This window comes from Amblyraja radiata, chromosome 34 (assembly GCF_010909765.2).
Source record: "Amblyraja radiata isolate CabotCenter1 chromosome 34, sAmbRad1.1.pri, whole genome shotgun sequence".
NCBI lineage: Eukaryota > Metazoa > Chordata > Chondrichthyes > Rajiformes > Rajidae > Amblyraja > Amblyraja radiata.
In genome coordinates, this window is record NC_045989.1 from 10,466,119 (window position 1) to 10,486,878 (window position 20,760).

General features: G+C 37.3%; 1 protein-coding gene and 1 long non-coding RNA gene across 6 annotated transcripts in view; one reads left to right on the forward strand and one right to left on the reverse strand.

Moving 5' to 3' along the window:
- Positions 1-4,715, forward strand: part of LOC116991429 — a 120,191-nt gene extending 115,476 nt beyond the window's left edge. For both annotated transcript variants that reach the window (XR_004416793.1, XR_004416792.1), the window contains one exon: positions 4,087-4,715. This is a non-coding gene — a long non-coding RNA (uncharacterized LOC116991429). The remainder of the gene's footprint in view (positions 1-4,086) is intronic.
- Positions 1-20,760, reverse strand: part of map2k5 (mitogen-activated protein kinase kinase 5) — a 235,402-nt gene that overhangs the window by 62,343 nt on the left and 152,299 nt on the right. For all 4 annotated transcript variants that reach the window (XM_033050038.1, XM_033050037.1, XM_033050039.1 and 1 more), the window contains one exon: positions 3,705-3,734. In XM_033050038.1, the coding sequence (XP_032905929.1) occupies positions 3,705-3,734 (30 nt within the window). The remainder of the gene's footprint in view (positions 1-3,704; positions 3,735-20,760) is intronic.

Genomic DNA, 20,760 nt, shown 5'->3' on the forward strand with positions numbered 1-20,760 from the left:
CCCGTCTCTGTGTCATTGTAAATGCTTCTCTTCCTCTGTGCATCTAAACTCCATTGCGATCAAAGGCTTTTTGAACTGTTTTGATTTCTCTGGCTCATTCTACTTTAGCATCTCATTAGCCCCGACAGAGAAACCCGAACAACTTTACAGACTGGGATACCTCAAAAAATACATATCTATGTAGGAAGAGGGGTATGAAGTCTGGAGAAGGGTTCTGACCCAAAACATCACCTATCCACGTTCTCCAGAGAAACTACCTGACCCGCTGAGTTACTCCTGCACTCTGTGTCCTCTTCATTAAACATTTCAGTTAATGTGGAAAAGAGTTTATATGTTGAATGCATTATTTTATCAAACGCTAGAGCAAGGTAAGTTCTGTTACTAATAGGTCCTATTATCAGCTGTAGCCCAATTTCAAAGCCACTAAAAACAATGAAATGAAATGACTGGTGATCCGGTTCAAAAGCCAATCACTTGCATCCTCCCTGGAATCTAGACTTTTTTTTTTAAAGGTGAGGGAAGCAGCAAATGTCACAGCCCATTCCAAGTCATGCTAGAGCAATTAGCATCGTGGCTGAAAACAGTGTGAACATTTGGCCCTACATAACTATGTGTTACTGTGGTTGATGAGGAAGATGACCCAAACTTCATATACTAGTACAGAACATCTCAACATTGTATAGAGCAAGGCAAAGTAATTAATAGAGCTAATTATTTCATCTGTTTATATTATAGAAATTCAATCAGTGCCTATTAATTCTGCAGTTGCAGGTGCCTCACAAATTAAAACCATTTATGTCAGGAGTACTGATTATTGGACAAAATGCACTCTTGGTACAATAATTAAAAAACAGTTCTTTCACTTCAAGTAGATAATACGAACCAAAACAAAATTCTTGTTTTGTTGGGTGACTAACATCAGTATCACAGTTCCCAAGAAAGCCCAAGATTAATTCAAACTAAGATTTGAGTTTCTGTTTTACATCCTGTCTGATGTGCACAATTATTTGATCTGTAAATAAAATGTTATGCACCTCTGTTATCTCAAGTGTTTGCCTCTCAAAGAAAGTAAATACAATTTTCAGCTCCACATGAATTTTACAGTGGGAAATGGATTAAATTTGTTGGTGTCACACTTCATTTTCATTTGTCACCTGACTCCAAAGAGTTTATGAATGGAGTTCAATGTTGGACGATGCTTCAAGGACTTAAATAAGGCAAATCGGGATATCTAGAAATCTGCTGCTATTTACATGGCAATTAATCGAGTGATTCTGGGCCCATAGATAAGCAATTATATAGCCTAGAAATTATGATCCTCGAGAAACAAAATTAGACTTTAATTCTTGATTCATCTTCTTTTATTTCAACTGATAATTTTAAGTATAAAAGGACATAATGCATTTTTGATGTGCAGTGAAACTCACAAAAGTTTCCTGATTTGAAAAGCAGTGAATTAGTGAGGTTTTCTAGAATTTATTGGAATGGCATTAAATTGTTAATCCTTTGTGCCTCAGTTCCCAGCCTTTATATTAGTACTATAAAATTTCAACGATATATTTCTCAGAAATTATTTTCGAAACTTTGTGGTTCCTTTGTGTAATATTAACCATTTTGGTAGGATATAATATGTTTACAGACAAGCTGCAATTGGCTGGGATTGTACATTTTAAATAAACTGTAGGGTCTGTAACATTCTAATGCTCTATAATTGCACCTGGATTAACCAGCTTCCCTTGTGAAATGCATCTGCATTTAAATATTCATGCTATTTGTCAATATTGTGATACAATAAATTAGTTAAGCAAAAATTATAATTAAATATGCAATTCATTCATCCTGAAGTAAATACTTAAATAAAGATTCATTTTAAATTCTTGAAGGTATCAATTTAAAGTGTGTTTTAGCATTTGTAAGTGCAGCTTCTAAGTCAGCCAAGCATTTTAATTCTTGATGATAGGTTGTCCAAGGCAAATGGTGTCAATAATATGGATTTTGCACAAAAGAAAAGAAAGAAATGGTACTTGCTGCTTCAGGAATTGTCCTGCATTGACTCCAATTAGTACTTGACATCTATTCAGCAAACTTCTACTTTTCATTAAATTAAGATCACATAAAGACCAAAAACATTGTTAAGTAGTAACAGAGGGGAAAAACCTCCCAGAGGCTGATGTCAGTTTTTAAACACAAATTCCAGTTATTTTATTCCTATTGACATGAAAACAGGAAAACACAAGTTATATATTGTATTCAAAACAGAGCAGTTGCTTAAAATAACTTGGAGAATGAAAGTGTGCTATCAATCAAAACAGCATCTGCCGGCGGTTGTATAAACAGAAGATCAAATAAGATGTCTTCAAGGATTTTCAGTGTGAACCGTAAAAAACTTCATTAACTTCTGACAAAGAATGCAAATTAATCACAACATGGGGTGAAATGAAATTAAAGACTCTTTTCTAATCAATGACAAAGCAGGATGAAATATTCCAAGCCTCTTAATGTGAGGGATGTTTACAGTGTATCCGGGGAAGCCAAACTGTAAGGTTTGAGTACAGTTCCACCTATGGCGGCTATTTAGACCCCCCAGAGCTATCTGCTTACAAGGAGTACATACATAGCACTGATACACAAACACACTAATCATCCAAATCTCAGGTGCATCCAATTTGTTATTCACACTCTCAGTGCCAACAAAAAAAAATGCCTGGTGCAGACAGATGCACCAGGAACCTTAACTGACAGTTTGGCCTCCGGAAGTGCGATCACTACAGCAAAATCTAGTACAGCCTCCAGGTGAAATGTCTGGAGCTCCATATGGAGCAGGGAAAATTAACAACAAGATGAAAATCACTATTGCAGCAGGGAGTCTGAATTTAAAAAAAATGAAATTTAAAGATGAAGAAAGAGAAGTAATAAATTAATGGGGTGTGAAAACATTCAAAGCTTTACAATACCAGGGGCACTATTTGCACAGAAGTTATTTTTACTTCGGGTCATTCCAATGTAATTTATTAACCCGCGTGCTTTCACAGTCTAAGCGAAGTCAGTCATTTTTTGCCGCTTTCCTTTTTTTGGGGGAAAAGGGAGCAAGATTTCTTATACTTGCACCAGTAGATCTAGTACATCATACATGAAATATATAATCAATCAAACACTTGGTTAGTATGCACACTTGCTACAATCAGTTGAGAAGCTGTATAATGTGCATCCTTCGCAATCCTCGGCAATCCTTCGCGACGGGCACAAGAATTGGTATTAATGTCATTATTTTTTAACTTTGGGGAAGGGGTGACAAAAAGAAAATATTAGTAAAAGCTGCAAATTGGATTTGATTATTCAATAACCATGTTTGTAACACATAGACATAATCTAACCATGCATATATTTGTATAATGTAATATAATTCATATTAGCATAATAATAACAGCTAATGGATGCTCAAAGCATGTAGGCCGACAACACTTTAAATCAGACAAGCCAGAGGCTGTTAATTCTACACAGATAACGGCCTGGGGAAAGCGAAAAGGGGGCTGGGAGGAGAAAAAGGGGCAAAATGGTTCCCAAAACACTGGAAAGACAGCACATTTCAATTTAACATTGTAGCTTTATTTTTATGTGGCACAAACTTTCAAGATTGCTCTCTTGCACCTTCATACATAGGGATGAATGTCACGGTGGCAAAAGCCAGTAATGAACAATCTTACCTGAGGATATGGAAACCTCCCAAGAGCAAGCTGCAAAAGGAAATAATATTTGTCTAGTTATGGATCTGCATGTGGGGCAGAGCCTCAATGTAAAACAAGAGCTTGAGTTTGAGCATTAAAAAACAAATCAAATTAGCAATTCACAATTGTAATTTTAAAAAAAGCTTCCAAAATGTTAATGTTTTAAAAAGTCATTTATGCACAGGTCTAATATTGGATTTAATTTTAATCATGGATAAATTCTTATACTGATCTATTTTAAAAGAGAACACAGAGGATAGTGTGTAATCTTCTAAGAAATAGCCTGCAGATATTTCACTGTACTAAATGTGCTTCAGATTTAATGAAGCTCTAATGTCCTTCTTAATTTTCCCTGTTTCAGTATCACCAGGGGTTGAAAGAGACTGTATCTCCAGAAGGATGCGGCCCTGATGAAAATTATCAACCACCGTTCCGCTTCTGAGTCCAAATCACAGCTTTCACAGACACATGAATACATTTTGTTTCCAGTGCTTCATCGGAACAATGCTTCTTTTATCCGTTTCTGGGTAAAGAAAAGGCATCCTATAATATTATTAAAGTATAGGATGCTACATACCATTTTCTGGAATGTGAATAGCTAACTGGAGTGCATTATAGGAAATGGGAAGAATTGCTTCAGGAAAAAAAATACCTTATTGCTGAATATACTGTACAAGTAATAAGAAATGAGTGACGTTTTTTTAAATGTTGTGGATGAAAACACTCCATGTTAAATTTAAACAAATTAGTCGACTAAAGTGTGGTCATTAATGTTTGGCAATTCTGGAAATTCAAACCCGTACATTGTCACTGGATTATCAAGGCAGAAAAATGTTTATACATTTTTTGTAGCTTTTACATCTCTCAGGACAGACTTGCACTGCATGGGTCACTCTGAAATCACAACATAGTGCCCTCCATAATGTTTGGGACAAAGAACCATCGTTTATTTATTGGCCTCTGTACTCCACAATTTGAGATTTGTAATAGAAAAAAATCACATGTGGTTAAAGTGCACATTGTCAGATTTTAATAAAGGCCATTTTTATATATTTCTGTTTCACCATGTAGAAATTACAGCAGTGTTTCTACATAATCCCCCCCATTTCAGGGCACCATAATGTTTGGGAAACAGTAATGTCATGTAAATGAAAGTAGTCATGTTTAGTGTTTTGTTGCATACCCATTGCATTCAATGATTGCTTGACGTCTGCGATTCATGGACATCACCAGTTGCTGGGTGTCTTCTCTGGTAATGCTCTGCCAGGCCAGTGTTGCAGCTATCTTTAGCTAATGCTTGTTTTGGGGGTTCATCCCCTTCAGTTTTCTCTTCAGCATATAAAAGGCATTCTCAATTGGGTTCAGATCGGGTGATTGAAGGCCACTCAAGAATTTTTAGCTTTGAAAAACTTCTTTGCTGCTTTAGCAGTATGTTTGGGATCACTGTCTTGCTGTAAAATGAAACGCCGGCCAATGAGTTTTGAGGCATTTGTTTGAACTAGAATAGATAGGATGTGTCGATACACTCAGAATTCATTATGATACTATCATCAGCAGTTGTATCATCAATGACGATAAGTGAGCCAGTACCTTCAGCAGCCATACATGCCCAGGCCATAACACCCCCACCACCGTGTTTCACAAATGAGGTGGCATGCTTTGGATCATGGGCAGTTCCTTCTCTCCTCCATACTTTGCTCTTGCCACCACTCTGACATGTTTATCTTCATCTCATCTGTCCACAAGACCTTTTTCCAGAACTGTGGTTGATCTTTAAAGTACTTCTTGGCAAACAGTAACCTGGCTATCCTATTTTTGCGGATAACCAGTGGTTTGCATCTTGCAGTGTAGCCTCTGTATTTCTGTTCATTAAGTCTTCTGCGGACAGTGGTCATTGACAAATCCACACCTAACTCCTGAAGAGTGTTTCTGATCTGTCGGACAGGTGTTTGGGGATTTTTCTTTATTATAGAGAGAATTCCTCTGTCATCAGCTGTGGAGGTATTCCTTGGCATGCCAGTCCCTTTGCGATTAGTAAGCTCACCAGTGCTCTCGTTCTTCTTAATTCTGTTCCAAACAGTTGATTTTGGTAAGCCTCAGATTTGGCTGATGTCTCTAACAGTTTTATTCTTGTTTCTTAGTCTCATAATGGCTTTTTTGACTTTCCTTGGCATAACTTTGGTTCTCATGTAGATAAACAGCAATAAATGTTTCCAAAGGTGATGGAAAGACTGGAGGAAAGACTAGGTGCTGAGAGCTCTCTTATACCTGCATTAAGGAGGCATTTAAACACCTGAGCAATTACAAAAACCTGCGAAACCATGTGTCCCAAACATTATGGTGCCCTGAAATGAGAGTACTATGTATAAACACAGCTGTAATTTCTACATGGTGAAACCAAAATGTATAAAAATACCCTATAATAAAATCTGACAATGTGCACTTTAACCTCATGTGATTTTTTCTATTACAAATCTCAAATTGTGGAGTACAGAAGCAAATAAATAAATGATGGGTCTTTGTCCCAAACATTATGGAGGGCACTGTAAGACTATAAGACATAGGAACAGAATTAGGCCATTCAGCCCATTGATTTATTCCATCAATCTATCATTGCTGATCTAGTTTTCCCTCTCAACCCCATTCTTCGTTCTACCCGTAACTTTTGACACCCTTAGTAATCAAGAACCTAGTAATCAGCTTTAAAAATACCCAATGTATTGGCCTCCATAGCCATCTGTGGCAATGCATTCCACAGATTCATCACCCTCTTGCTAAAGAAATTCCATCCATCTCCATTCTAAAGGTACATCCTTTTATCCTGAGGCTGTGCCTTCTGGTCCTAGACTCTCCCATTACTGGAAGTATCCTTTCCATGTTTACTCCATCTAGGCCTTTCATGTGCATTCTTATGATTTTGAAAGCTTACATTTGATCTGAAATAGAATCATTAGGTGCACAGTCATCAACATGCAATGGAGGTAAATGGAGAATTATGGTTGTGACGCATATCTTACAATTCTTTGCATTCACTTATTTACTTCTTGAAGATATCCCTCGCACATGGATATACACTGGATCTACTGTTTCTCAGCTATTTTATCCATATCTGAGCACATCGGGTGATGCAAAGGTTTTGGGATAAGAAACAAGCCAAATAACAATCGGGATTCCTTCCCCACTCAACCCAAAATGTTTTTGTTTTAGAGATACAACATGGATACAGGCCCTTTGGCTTACCGAGTCCATGTTGGTCACACTAGTTCTACGTTCTCCAACTTTCACATCCAATCACTACACATTAGGGGCAATGTACAGAGGCCAATTAACCTACAAACCCACACGCCTTTGGGATGTTGGAAGAAACCAGAGTATCCAGAGGAAACCCATGCGGCCACATGGAGAACGAATAAACTACACACAAACAGCTCCCAAGGTCAGGATCAAACCTGTGTCTGTGGCGCAGTGAAGCGGCAGGTCTACCAGCTGCGCCATTGTTTCCCCCCAAGGCATATTCTCAAGATATTGTACAAGGTGCTCTAGAAAAGTTCTAAAAGCCTGATAAAATGTTTCACCAATCTTCATTTCCTTCTCGTTATGTGCATCAGCCATCCAAAATCAAACATTTTTGTCTGAGATTACTGAATTTATTACAAAGATACTTAAATTAATCCCAGGGTTTTGTTAATGTTTCTGTTTTTCCAGCTACGACAAATATATAAGAGGTGTATTTGATTTATTCTCCTGATAACACCTCTTTCAGGAGGAAAGGTCTTTTGAGCTCCATTTCGTCAATTTTTCATGTCCAAAGCTAAAAGAGTGTTGCAGGCTATTCAGCTGGCTTGCAAACTGGGTACATTGTACACCATTGAATACCCACAATGCTGTATACATGCAATCTTGTATTAATGTGTACTACTGATCAACTCTTCACATCATTAGTTATTGCATCTAGTTTTATAATGGAAATTGCCATGTTAAACTATCACAATGTAATTATACATGCATTTAAGTAGAGGCAATGCAACCCAACACATTCAGGTGCATGCAAGTACAGTACAATAAGTTAAAAAGAGCAATTTTCATTGTATCTGTAGATTAATGAAATTATGCTGTAAGTATATTAAATATATACGTATAACATTAAAGTTAATTTCAAGTGTCTTCATCTAGGTATCTACTACTTCCCAACACTGATACACTGAGACCGCAAAGATAGTCTTGATTCTCCATATACAATGCCATAGGAAACCAATTTGTAAAAATGAAAATGAAATGCCCAACATTCATTTACAATCAATTTCATTCATATTTTTGAGCCACAGATATGGAGCAGATGGACTTGTAATTGCTCTGAGCTTCTAACTACTATGAGGAAGGCCACTGAAAGATTTTTCCAAATGACGTCAGGAATTACGGTGTCAACCTGAGCTCATTTTCACTCCTACATTACAACCCTTCAAGAAACAAGGGTGTGTCAAGAGTGTTTATTTGTCAAATGCACTGGACACGAACCAGAACAATAAAAATGTACTTGCTACAGCTTTATGGGCACAGTAAATGAACCAACAGAAAAATAAACATACAATACATTATCAGTTATTCTAAGTAAACTAGACCAATGATAATTTAAAAAAATTCAATCTTATTCCAGGATTTGAATAAATCATTAAACAGCCAGGAAAATAGCATTTTGGATGAAATAATAAAACTTAATTTTATCCGCTGTTTCTCAGGCATCACTATCTGAAGGAGATCCTCCAATGTCCTGACTATCTTTTAACCCTCAACAAAAAAAAAATAATCAATTACTCTCAATTATTTGTGGGACCTTGATTTGCATTGTGCATTTGCTGACAAACATGAATGATAACATTTAATAAAAATATATTGGTTGTGATGGCAAATAAAAGTTGAGCATCTAGTGTACATCTGTCACACTCGAGCCATCACACTTTGTTACAGATGTAAAACAATCTATAAAAAGAAAAGCAGTTATTAACCTGAGGCCTGCAATTTACAACTGCTCTTTAATTGACCTCACCAATTCACAGAGCTGTGGCCTTAAAGGCACAGCACAGGTTAACAGATCAGCAACACACATGTATTCCAGCAGATGAACATTGACATAGGAGTTTTGCAAGTATTACATAAAATTAAACTTGGTTCTGATGTCTGGCTCCACAATGTAACTTGATAATTAGTGTGTTATTGTGGAATAGTAATATTTTTAAATTGGCAACATAACAGAAGATATACAATTATCTGAAGAACAAAATTTGCAAATGACTTCAATATTGAAAACTTTTATGAAATAGCCACAAGCTATTTCAAAAAAATAATAATAGTAAAAATAACCTAGATGTTAATTTTTTTAAATTGTAATTTATTGTGTTCGTACAAACAATGTTGTTAGTACTGGGACATTGAATACTTTCATTACAAACTTTCTAAGTAATAATTAAGTTCAGGTACAGCTATGTGAAGGTAATCTATAAAGACACCGTTTCAAAAATGTCTCGGCTCCAGTAGGAAAAGTGCACTGATAACTAGACCAGATAATATTATTCCATCATCAAAGTCAACAATCTAAGCTTGAGTAAAATTTCCAATTTAATATTTATGTCAAATATAACCCACCTCAATAACTATTGTAGATTTTAATATAGTAATTTATACGTTCCATGTATATATATCAGTCCAATGAAAATAAGTATTTAAATAATTTGTTCAACTCTCAGTCAAGCAAACATATCATATTTAATAGTTCAGAAGAGAGATGTGTTAATTAATCCTGAATAAATTCCCTTATCTTCTGAAAGATTGGCAAAATTCAAATAGATTTAAATGCTTCAATTTCTCTAAAGTGAAAACAAGATGCTTTTGATGTTATGCTGAGAATAAAAGGTCATGGCATAGCCTAGAAAATGCAGAGCCAACTTGAAGTGTTGCTTCAATTATAAGGATTTACAAGGGAAGGACAAGAATTCATAAGAATTTAATTTAACATTTAGCAGCTAGTTCACTGCTGCATAGCACTTAAGAGCAGAGCCTTTAAAAGGTTGTGACAGTGGCATCAATTTTTAATGTACATCAGTTATTGGATGATAACCTGTGGAATCTTCACACTATCAATCAGTACAAGTGCAAGTAAAAAAACAAAGTGACTTATCTACTTTCTGTCTGCAATCACAGAAGGAACTGTTTCACTACTGCCTTAACATAGCTGGGAAGAAATGTGTCTAAGAGATACCTTTCTTAGAGATACCTTTTGTGCTATTAAAATGACTTTGTGATTGAATTAACTATGCAGCTACTCTAAAAAGCAAATGCTTTTGCACTGTAATTAAAAGTATATCTACCATCTCTTCCTTCACCAGATGCCGTTCAGTATTTTATTCGGAATAAGGAAAGAAAAATGCTTCTCATGTAGCATAACTGTATAAACTGAGATTGCAGCTGAGCCTAATAGAACAGAGGTCTCAACCTCTAAATTGTATGTATCTAAACTAACACTTATTATTGTTCGCATGAAGCTGAGCTCTAAGCTGCAACTAGTATAGGGTTCCATCCCAGTGCAGCATGCAGATAAATCATTCTGGAATATTACTTCAGCAAAGTTTAGCCACAACTGGAGCATATGTGCTTCCGAGCCACTGAAGCAAGTGACCATAAAATACACTAATTACTGGAAGTTATGGTCAGTGAGTGATTGATAGCCCTCTGCGAGGCAACTTCCTCATTTCTGGTCCTATGACAGGGCTCATCCGGCACATGGCAATTATTAATTCATGACCCTCCCCTAAGGCACAAGTACCTTTACTCTTCTCATTCCCCTACATCCAATGTTACTGCAAACTGCAATTAACGGCAGATCACAATTTCATCTGTGTTTTGGCACCTCTGGAAGATGGTGCACCATTGAACTATTTTGAATGTTTGGCATATATCCCTGGCTTTATTGTAATGTATCATTTTGAGGCTTATTGCTGCCAACTTAATTTTTACACAGGTTTTATTTTGCGATTTTTAACCTTTTGATCTACATAAGGTTGGCACTTGTAAAAGAGGCTTGACAGTTATTTTGTTTATTGCTGCCCCTAAATGTTAATGTGGATGGCCTCTAGTCGAACAGCTGCTGTTAATACCATGGCCATAGCTATGTATTACAGGCATCTGCTACACTGTGAGATTGAGCTGCCAGGAGAATTTTAACCCTTTCTGGAGCAATGATTAGTTACACTTTTGTCAAAACCACAAGGATCATATTTTAACTAAAAATCTGATAATTTTTGTTTCTGTTTGCTTGGAAAAAAAGGCAAGCTGTTATTATTAAATTATCAAAAATGTGTGATTTCAGACAGAGTAGCAGTACAATTATAAATGGCATCAGTATCCTTATGGGCAAGGTACCAGAGAATGTAAATACCCACAGCATCTCATCTACTAAAATGTGAACATATTTTAAAGGCAATTACTCTTCTATTTTCAGCTGTAATTAGGAGGTAACTTATCATAATGTGATCAGCTTAAATGGGAGATGGCATAAATCCCTGACACAGTTATGTGTTTGAAGAACTTAATTTAGCATTGTGAAAGCAATGCTGTACCTTTCCTGAAAGGGACCAAGTGCTTGTACTAACTATAATGATGGAACATGTAAGCTTCATTCTGGAATGGGGGCAAACTTTTGAGTTCATTAAATGTACTGTATTGGTTATTGCCTTGAGGTTTAATTAACTCTCTGTCCCCTATTTCTCACAGAACGTTTGCATTTGTGCACTATATATAGCCAGAACCAACTTAGAAGATGATTAAAAATCCATGGTATTAAAAGGACCAATCCTTTACAAAATATTCTACTTGATTTATTAATTTTTTTTGTTAAAAAACAGATACTTAATGTCCCTGCTCCCCAGAGTAATTAAATTTTTTTCTGAAAAAGCAATTTTGAAAAAGCTTTAGATCATGATTCTACCTCAGTCTAATTGGACCTGTGGGCAGGTAGGTGAAAACATGCAGTTGTGCAGAAGATGAATAGGCCACTTGGTCCAACACTTTATAGATCTGTTTCATTATTGAAATAACAATATTCTCTAAAAGACAGAATCCCTGCCCCTTCCATAGATAATCTCAGTAATGACATGACTGTCCATATTCCCAAGTTACATTCTGGACAAATATCATGCATAGTAATATGGACCCTGGCATTTTATGGTTGGAATTGTGGTCTGCAACCATTTCCATCTTACCTGGTTGGTGATTCATGCTGCAATTAGCTCTAAGTAATTCTAGTTCGTTTTTAGCCTAGTTTAGAGATAGATCATGGAAACAGACCATTCGCTCCACTGAGTCAGAACATCGATCACCTATTCATACACTTGTTCTACACACTTCCTACACCCTAGGGGCAATTTACAGGGGCCAATTAACCTACAACCCTGCACATCTTTGACACATGGATGGAAACCAGAGCAGTTGGATGAAACCCATACAGTCACAGTGAGAATGTGCAAACTCCACAAAGACAGCACTCGAGGTCAGGATCGAACCCGGGTCTCTGGGGCTGTGAGGCAGCAGCTCTACAAGCTGTACCACTGTGCCACCCAATCCTAGTTATGAGCAACATAGGAACACCTGTTCCAAAAAGATAAAGCTGCACACTTCTTACCCAATATTTATATCCAAAAATGTGACTGACTATACAAGAGAACCAATTTGTTACATTTGAAGTGCTTTGTAAAATTAAGTGGTTGTTAAAAGTCCAAACTGAATAATGTTTAGTTTAAAGGTGAAGAATTTCTACAAGGTATAATTTTTCAAACATTCTTTGCACTATGTTGGAAAGGATCAATTGCAAGCTGGTGGCGGACTGTGTTGGGGATGCAAATCAGCATGCAATAAAGATAAGTTATATTACAGGGAAGTATCTGTTCTACATGCAAATACTGCATTAAAATATGGCTTCTGTTTATAATGATTACGACAGAGATCCCGCGAGAAACACAGCTGGCATGTTAAAGCTGTTTCCTCATATCTCCGCTGTTTGATATTTTTTAATTCCCTTTCTAAAAAGTAAAACTTAATTTTGGTTAAAACATTAAAAAAACAATAAAACTATCGACAAACCGCAAGTGTGGCTTCAGCCACATACTCTAATATTAATTTAAATGTTGTGGCATATGCACTGCACGGAATATTTGCCATCTTACAATAATAAAGCAATCCAATTGGTGAAAAGACACAAACAAGGACTGCTATTTGTTTAAATATTTTACTAATCAATGTACAAAAGGTTTCATTTATGCAATTATGACTATTACTGATCTTAAATCACTGATCAGATTTAAATTTGCCACATCTGGATTCACAATTTACCATATTGGCTACCATATTGATCAGCACTGGCCTAAAGTTCATTTGGGCACACTTGCACTCACAACCATGTGGGCTAATAATGAAGTGTTTCATTTTACATTGTATTCAAATGCAATCTAGGTTTAAGAAAATTATGTTATAAATACGTAATAATTTCTGTAAGTTTATCTTGGCATCATTTGCAAATTAGTGACGAATTATCAATTATAGCCAGATGGTACGTGCGAGGAGCTTCATGAAATCTTCAGAGTTTTTACTGAAGTATAACTAAAAATATTCATGGGAAAAGCAGCTGGGAATGCGACACAATTGATGGATTTACTGTAATTGTAGGAATAAAGTTCAGCACAAATCTCTGTGTAGACAACAGATTTAGCATTACTTGGAGAATTTCACGTGGTCTACAGCTTTCAATATACCGCCTGGTGAACCTCAGAATTAACAGATTTAGAGGTCTGTGTCAGTAAGTGAATACTGGAAAAGGGACTGAATTATGCATGTTGTATTTGAATTTGATATACTGAACAAATGATTTACTATGCTGTTATATTGCAGGTACATATTTGGGATACTCGTGCACGTTTCTTCGTTTCCTCTGTGTATGCGAGTACCTGTACTCAGTGAAAACGATATTAAAGAAATACTGAATACTCTTGATCTTCGCATTAGTCTATGGTCAAGCAAGGGTCCAAATCTCTGTTTTGACACAAATGCATAAGCATGCAGAGTTTTAAACTTTTGCATTTTAACATAAATCAAATTTCACATTAGCAAAATGTTGAAAGTGAACTTTTATACATTATAACATTTTAAGCATTTTTAAGTAGCTAACAAATAACTGACATGTCTATGCAGATACTGCAGCTCCTTGAAATCTAAAACATTGTGAATCCATCTCCTTGAGGTTCTTGTGCTTTGCTAGAATTCAATCTAGCTGATTTAATTTCCTCGTTACTTTATTTATTCATGTTGATACAAAGATGATTAATTTAATTTTGTTGCAAACTCTTTCTCAAAATCCCATGTAAAGTCATTGTGGCATACAGAGTGGAATCAGGCCCTTCGGCCATGCTGACTAAAACTACCCTTCTAACCTAGTCCCATTTGCCTGCATTTGGCCCTTATCCCTTCAAACCTAGCCTAAGTCTGAAGAAGGGTTCCGACGTGAAACAACATCTATCCATGTTCTCCAGGGATGCAGCCTGATCTGCTGAGTTACTCCATGCACATGTCCAAATATCTTTGAAATGTTGTTATTATATCTGCCTCAACTACTTCCTCTGGCATCTCATGCCATGTACCCACCACTCACTGTGTGAAAAAGTAGCACCTTAGCTTCCTGTTAAATCCCATCTCACCTTAAACCTATGCCCTCTACTTCCTGATTTCCTTACCCTGGGAGAAAGACTCTGTGCATTCACCCTGTTTATGTCTGTTATGATTTTATACATTTCTATAAGATCACTACTCAGCCTCTTGCACTCCAGGAATAAAGTTCTAGCCTGCCCAGCGGCTCCCTGTAACCCAGGCCCTCAAGTCCCGGCAACATCCTCGTAAATCTTCTCTGCATCCTTTGCATCTTAACAACATAACTCACCCAATGATACAAGTATTTGTGACTGAAGTGAGGCCCAGTATCATATTACAAATACTGGTACCAATAAATGTACTGAATGTTCAGTGCAGATGTCTTGGGTATATTGTTTCATTAAATCTCTATTTTGCATGTTATTGTTACCGTAATCATTTGCCCCTTCTTTGGCTCAAAAGGAACAAGTTCTTTGTTTTGAATTGGTTTTCAAAAATATATTTTGTTAATATGGTGGTTAGAATTTAAGCATGCTATAGAAATATTTTTTGATTCAGCCAACAGGATTTCAGCTTTTCTTTTTTGCTGTGCTTTGTTATTGACCAGAGGTTTTATCTTTAAACAAAAAGGACATTTTATTTGCTTTAAGTTAACAATTTCTTTAAAGACATATACATTAAATTGATTAGAATAATTTATGACTTTTGCCAGCAAGAGGCAGAAAAGGTTTCAAACCCAGTTCACAGAAATGAATTAAAAAAACGATTAATGTACTCATTGAGGACAGTAGGATTGGTCAACGTTATTGTAAGTGCAATACATTAGGAGTACGAAGGAATGCTTCGTCATTTTGGTACCTGTAAAGTGATTGAAATGCTTTTCACAAGTAATTTGAAAATACCATTTGCAATGTAGAAAGTTTAGCGATATCCTAGCCCAGAGTAACACAAAACATGCTATTCGTTTTTTTCCAGCAATATCGCCACAACTGAATGACTGAGAACCTCTCGAAGAGTCATAGAGTCATACAGCGTGGAAACAGGCCCTTCGGCCCAACTTGTCCACATCAACCAACATGTGCTATCTACACTGGTCTCACCTGCCTGCATTTGGTCCATATCCCTTGAAACCTGTCCTATTCATGTACCTGTCTACATGATTCTTAAACATTGCGAAAGTACCTGCCTCAACAACTTCCTCCGGCAGCGTGTTTCATACACCCACCACGCTGTGTGAAAATGTTACCCCTCAGGTTCTTTTTAAACCTTTCCTCCTTCACCCTAAACTTATGTCCTTTGGTCCTTTTCTTATAATCCTTTAATATTAATTTATTAAATAACAATGAAGGGCCACATACCCATTAAAAAGCAGAAAATAACGTCCTTTGTTTTAAATTAGTTTTAGCAGTAAGACTAACCTTTCAACAGAGAGCATACTTCCTCATAAGGCATAAAGCAGTATAGCCACAGATTTAGTTCATCTCAAAACCCCTGGAATGATGCAAGAAAAAAAAAATCCAGTTCCAAATGCTATTTAGTGAATCTTACTGGAAAGTGTGTCTATATGTATATATATTAATATCAAACATAGAAACATAGAAACATAGAAATTAGGTGCAGGAGTAGGCCATTCGGCCCTTCGAGCCTGCACCGCCATTCAATATGATCATGGTTGATCATCCAACTCAGTATCCCGTACCTGCCTTCTCTCCATACCCTCTGATCCCCTTAGCCACAAGGGCCACATCTAACTCCCTCTTAAATATAGCCAATGAACTGGCCTCGACTACCCTCTGTGGCAGGGAGTTCCAGAGATTCACCACTCTCTGTGTGAAAAAAGTTCTTCTCATCTCGGTTTTAAAGGATTTCCCCCTTATCCTTAAGCTGTGACCCCTTGTCCTGGACTTCCCCAACATCGGGAGCAATCTTCCTGCATCTAGCCTGTCCAACCCCTTAAGAATTTTGTAAGTTTCTATAAGATCCCCTCTCAATCTCCTAAATTCTAGAGAGTATAAACCAAGTCTATCCAGTCTTTCTTCATAAGACAGTCCTGACATCCCAGGAATCAGTCTGGTGAACCTTCTCTGCACTCCCTCTATGGCAATAATGTCCTTCATCAGATTTGGAGACCAAAACTGTACGTAATACTCCAGGTGTGGTCTCACCAAGACCCTGTACAACTGCAGTAGAACCTCCCTGCTCCTATACTCAAATCCTTTTGCTATGAAAGCTAACATACCATTCGCTTTCTTCACTGCCTGCTGCACCTGCATGCCCACTTTCAATGACTGGTGTACCATGACACCCAGGTCTCGCTGCATCTCCCCTTTTCCTAGTCGGCCACCATTTAGATAATAGTCTGCTTTCCTGTTTTTGCCACCAAAATGGATAACCTCACATTTATCCACATTATACTGCATCTGCCAAACATTTGCCCACTCACCCAGCCTATCCAAGTCACCTTGCAGTCTCCTAGCATCCTCCTCACAGCTAACACTGCCCCCCAGCTTAGTGTCATCCGCAAACTTGGAGATATTGCCTTCAATTCCCTCATCCAGATCATTAATATATATTGTAAATAGCTGGGGTCCCAGCACTGAGCCTTGCGGTACCCCACTAGTCACTGCCTGCCATTGTGAAAAGGACCCGTTTACTCCTACTCTTTGCTTCCTGTTTGCCAGCCAGTTCTCTATCCACATCAATACTGAACCCCCAATGCCGTGTGCTTTAAGTTTGTAAACTAATCTCTTATGTGGGACCTTGTCGAAAGCCTTCTGGAAGTCCAGATACACCACATCCACTGGTTCTCCCCTATCCACGCTACTAGTTACATCCTCGAAAAATTCTATAAGATTCGTCAGACATGATTTACCTTTTGTAAATCCATGCTGACTTTGTCCAATGATTTCACCACTTTCCAAATGTGCTGCTATCCCATCTTTAATAACTGACTCTAGCAGTTTCCCCACTACCGATGTTAGACTAACTGGTCTGTAATTCCCCGTTTTCTCTCTCCCTCCCTTCTTAAAAAGTGGGGTTACGTTTGCTACCCGCCAATCCTCAGGAACTACTCCAGAATCTAAAGAGTTTTGAAAGATTATTACTAATGCATCCACTATTTCTGGAGCTACTTCCTTAAGTACTCTGGGATGCAGCCTATCTGGCCCTGGGGATTTATCAGCCTTTAATCCATTTAATTTACCCAACACCACTTCCCGGCTAACCTGGATTTCACTCAATTCCTCCAACTCCTTTGACCCGCGGTCCCCTGCTATTTCCGGCAGATTATTTATGTCTTCCTTAGTGAAGACGGAACCAAAGTAGTTATTCAATTGGTCCGCCATATCCTTGTTCCCCATGATCAACTCACCCGTTTCTGACTGCAAGGGACCTACATTTGTTTTAACTAATCTCTTTCTTTTCACATATCTTCTTTCTTTTCACATACAATACTGTACTGCAGATGCACTAAAGCCGAAACAAAATAGAATATCCTGGAAATATTCAGCAAGTTAGGCAGTAGGGAGAGAAAAAGTTACTGTTAAATGTAGATGACCTTTTATTCTGATAACAGTTGGATCAGGCTATGTTGTGATGGAATTAGCAGTCAAATAGTATGTCAGCATACATCATGTATGCTATAGGAAGTATGTCATTAAGCTAGAAAGCGTGCAGAGATTTTTGAGGATGTAGTCAGGAGGGTCAGAGCTATAGGGAGAGGTTCGGCAGGCTAGGATTCCTTGGAGCGCAGGAAGCTGAGGGGTGATCTTATAGAGGTGTATAAAATCATGAGGAGAATAGATAGGGTGAATGTACAGAGTCTTTTACCCAGAGTAGGGGGGCATTTTGGTCTGCATGGGCAAGTTGGCCCGAAGGGCCTGTTTCCATTGCTGTATGACTCTGTGTGTCTATGTCAGCTCAGAAGTAAAGAATGGGTATTTGGTGAAGCCTTCCGAGTTGCGGGTGCACAACAAGTATCATTGCCTACTGCGAAGGGCAAATGAAAAGGTCAAAAACAGAAAAAGGACCTTTTTAAAACATTAGTGGTAACATGTTTTCTTTAGACAAGTTGTGAAACTGTATACACAGATACTCATGTTATGCATATTCTGCAAATTAATATTATTAATTAGAGAGGAACAAACAATCTGATTTTGGAATTTGCCTTATTCTTGGAAACATTTTCTAAAATGAATCATTTGTGCACTCTGCTTTCAATTGTCACACTTCAACTGGTAGCAGCTGACATAAATGAATTGACACTAACACGGTGTGTCTATTATCTCTCTACTTCAATTGTTGGAGCTACTTTGATGGCAGTGACCTTGTCAGTCTTTTTTGCCTGTTACTCACCTATCTCAAGACAATTTTTCCTGCTGAAACCTTTGTCCTTGCCTACTCTACTCACTGTATCACTCAAACTGCTTCAATAAAAAAAAACATCATGTTGAAGGGGCCCTCTGAGGAACAACTGACATGCCAATTAACAAAATACAACAAAGCCAAATTGTTCTGTGCACCTTACTCCGGAGACAATGACTTGTGACAAAAATTAAGGGGCACAGAATGAAAAAGGACTGTAAAGATAGAAGAGGCACAGGAGAGATTTACTGTCATATCTGATACTTTCAGTTAAATCAACTACATTATTTGAATTTCTTTAGAAAAAAAAAATTAAACCAATCTTTGCATTACAGACTGGGAATAGATGGGAGAAATAAAAGCAGGAAAAAAAACAATGGACAAGAGAAACTATTAAGTAAGTAGCATCCTCCGTTGTCACAAGAACTGAAATTACTGCTTGTAATAGGGAGGAACATACACTTAGGAGCCAACACCCAGAGCTGCTGACAGGAAAATGGTCTTTACCTTGTGGTTACATATCTCGGGAAATCATAGATTGTGCGCAGGCAATTCAATGAAGTTAGGCATTCTATTAAGCAGTGTAAACTTTTACTGCATGGGCACCACATTTCTCAGTCCACTACTATAATAATCACCATATTTCAAATAAAATGTTAATGCCAGCAATAAATGGTATGAACATTTTTGTACCAGTTTCATCTAAACAACGTCATTATTATTTTGGAGTAATTCTGCGGGACAGGCAACACCTCTGGAGAGATGGGCAAAGTTGCGGGTCGAGACTTCTTCAGACTCAAAACGAAATGTCGCCCATTCCTTCTCTCCAGAGATGCTGCCTGTCCCGCTGAGTTAATCCAGTATTTTGTGTCTACCTTCGATTTAAACCAGCATCTGCAGTTCTTTCCTACACATCATCATTATTTTATCCTTTCTTAAGCTAATTGCATACTGTACAGTAGATTTCCAGTTATTATATACATATTTAAGCTTCTTAATTTTCTCCTAAAGCTGGTTGTGTCCAGTGAAATTATGCACTGGATGTGGCTACATAGGTTTGACACACTAAGGATTAGTTATTGGTACTTAGATGTCGGACACTGGCAAAAGGAACAATTTGATGTAATTGAGGGAATCAAACTAAAATGGTTTTAGGACAACATTAAAACGGATTGATTGAAGTAATTTTTTTCTAGATTGGTTTACTGGCTCCAATAAATCAAATAAATCTGCTGGCAAAAGTAACTTAAACATATTATGGATCCCAGTGGATTATGTTTACACTTCCTCTCTGGGACATCTTTAAGCATGTACCTGTGAGGATGAGAGATAAGGATGGCAAGATTTGGGATGAGATGGTAAATTCAGTGAAAAACAAAAAGGAAGCACATGTAAAAATTAGGAAGCTGAAATCAGACAATTTCTTGGAAGCAGGAAAAAAACTTAAATAATAAATTAGGGGAGCTACAAAGAGGCCAGAAATTGTCCTTGAAAGATAAGATTAAGGAGAATCTTAAAGTATTAAATATGTACAGTGCCTTCCATAATGTTTGGGACAAAGACTCATCATTTATTTTTTTGCCTCTGTACTCTACAATTTGATATTTATAATTTTTTTTAAAAATCACATGTGGTTAACGTGCACATTGTCAGATTTTATTAAAGGGTATTTGTATACATTTTGGTTTCACCATGTAGAAATTACAGCAGTGTTTATACATAATCCCGCCATTTCAGGGCACCATAATGTTTGGGACACATGGCTTCACAGGCGTTTGTAATTGCTCAGGAGTGTTTAATTGCCTCCTTAATGCAGGTATAAGAGAGCTCTCAGCACCTAGTCTTTCCTCCTGTCTTTCCATCGTCTTTGGAAACTTTAATTGCTGTTTATCAACATGAGGACCAAAGTTGAGCCAATGAAAGTCAAAGAGCCATTATGAGACTGAGAAACAAGAATAAAACTGTTGGAGACATCAGCCAAACTTTA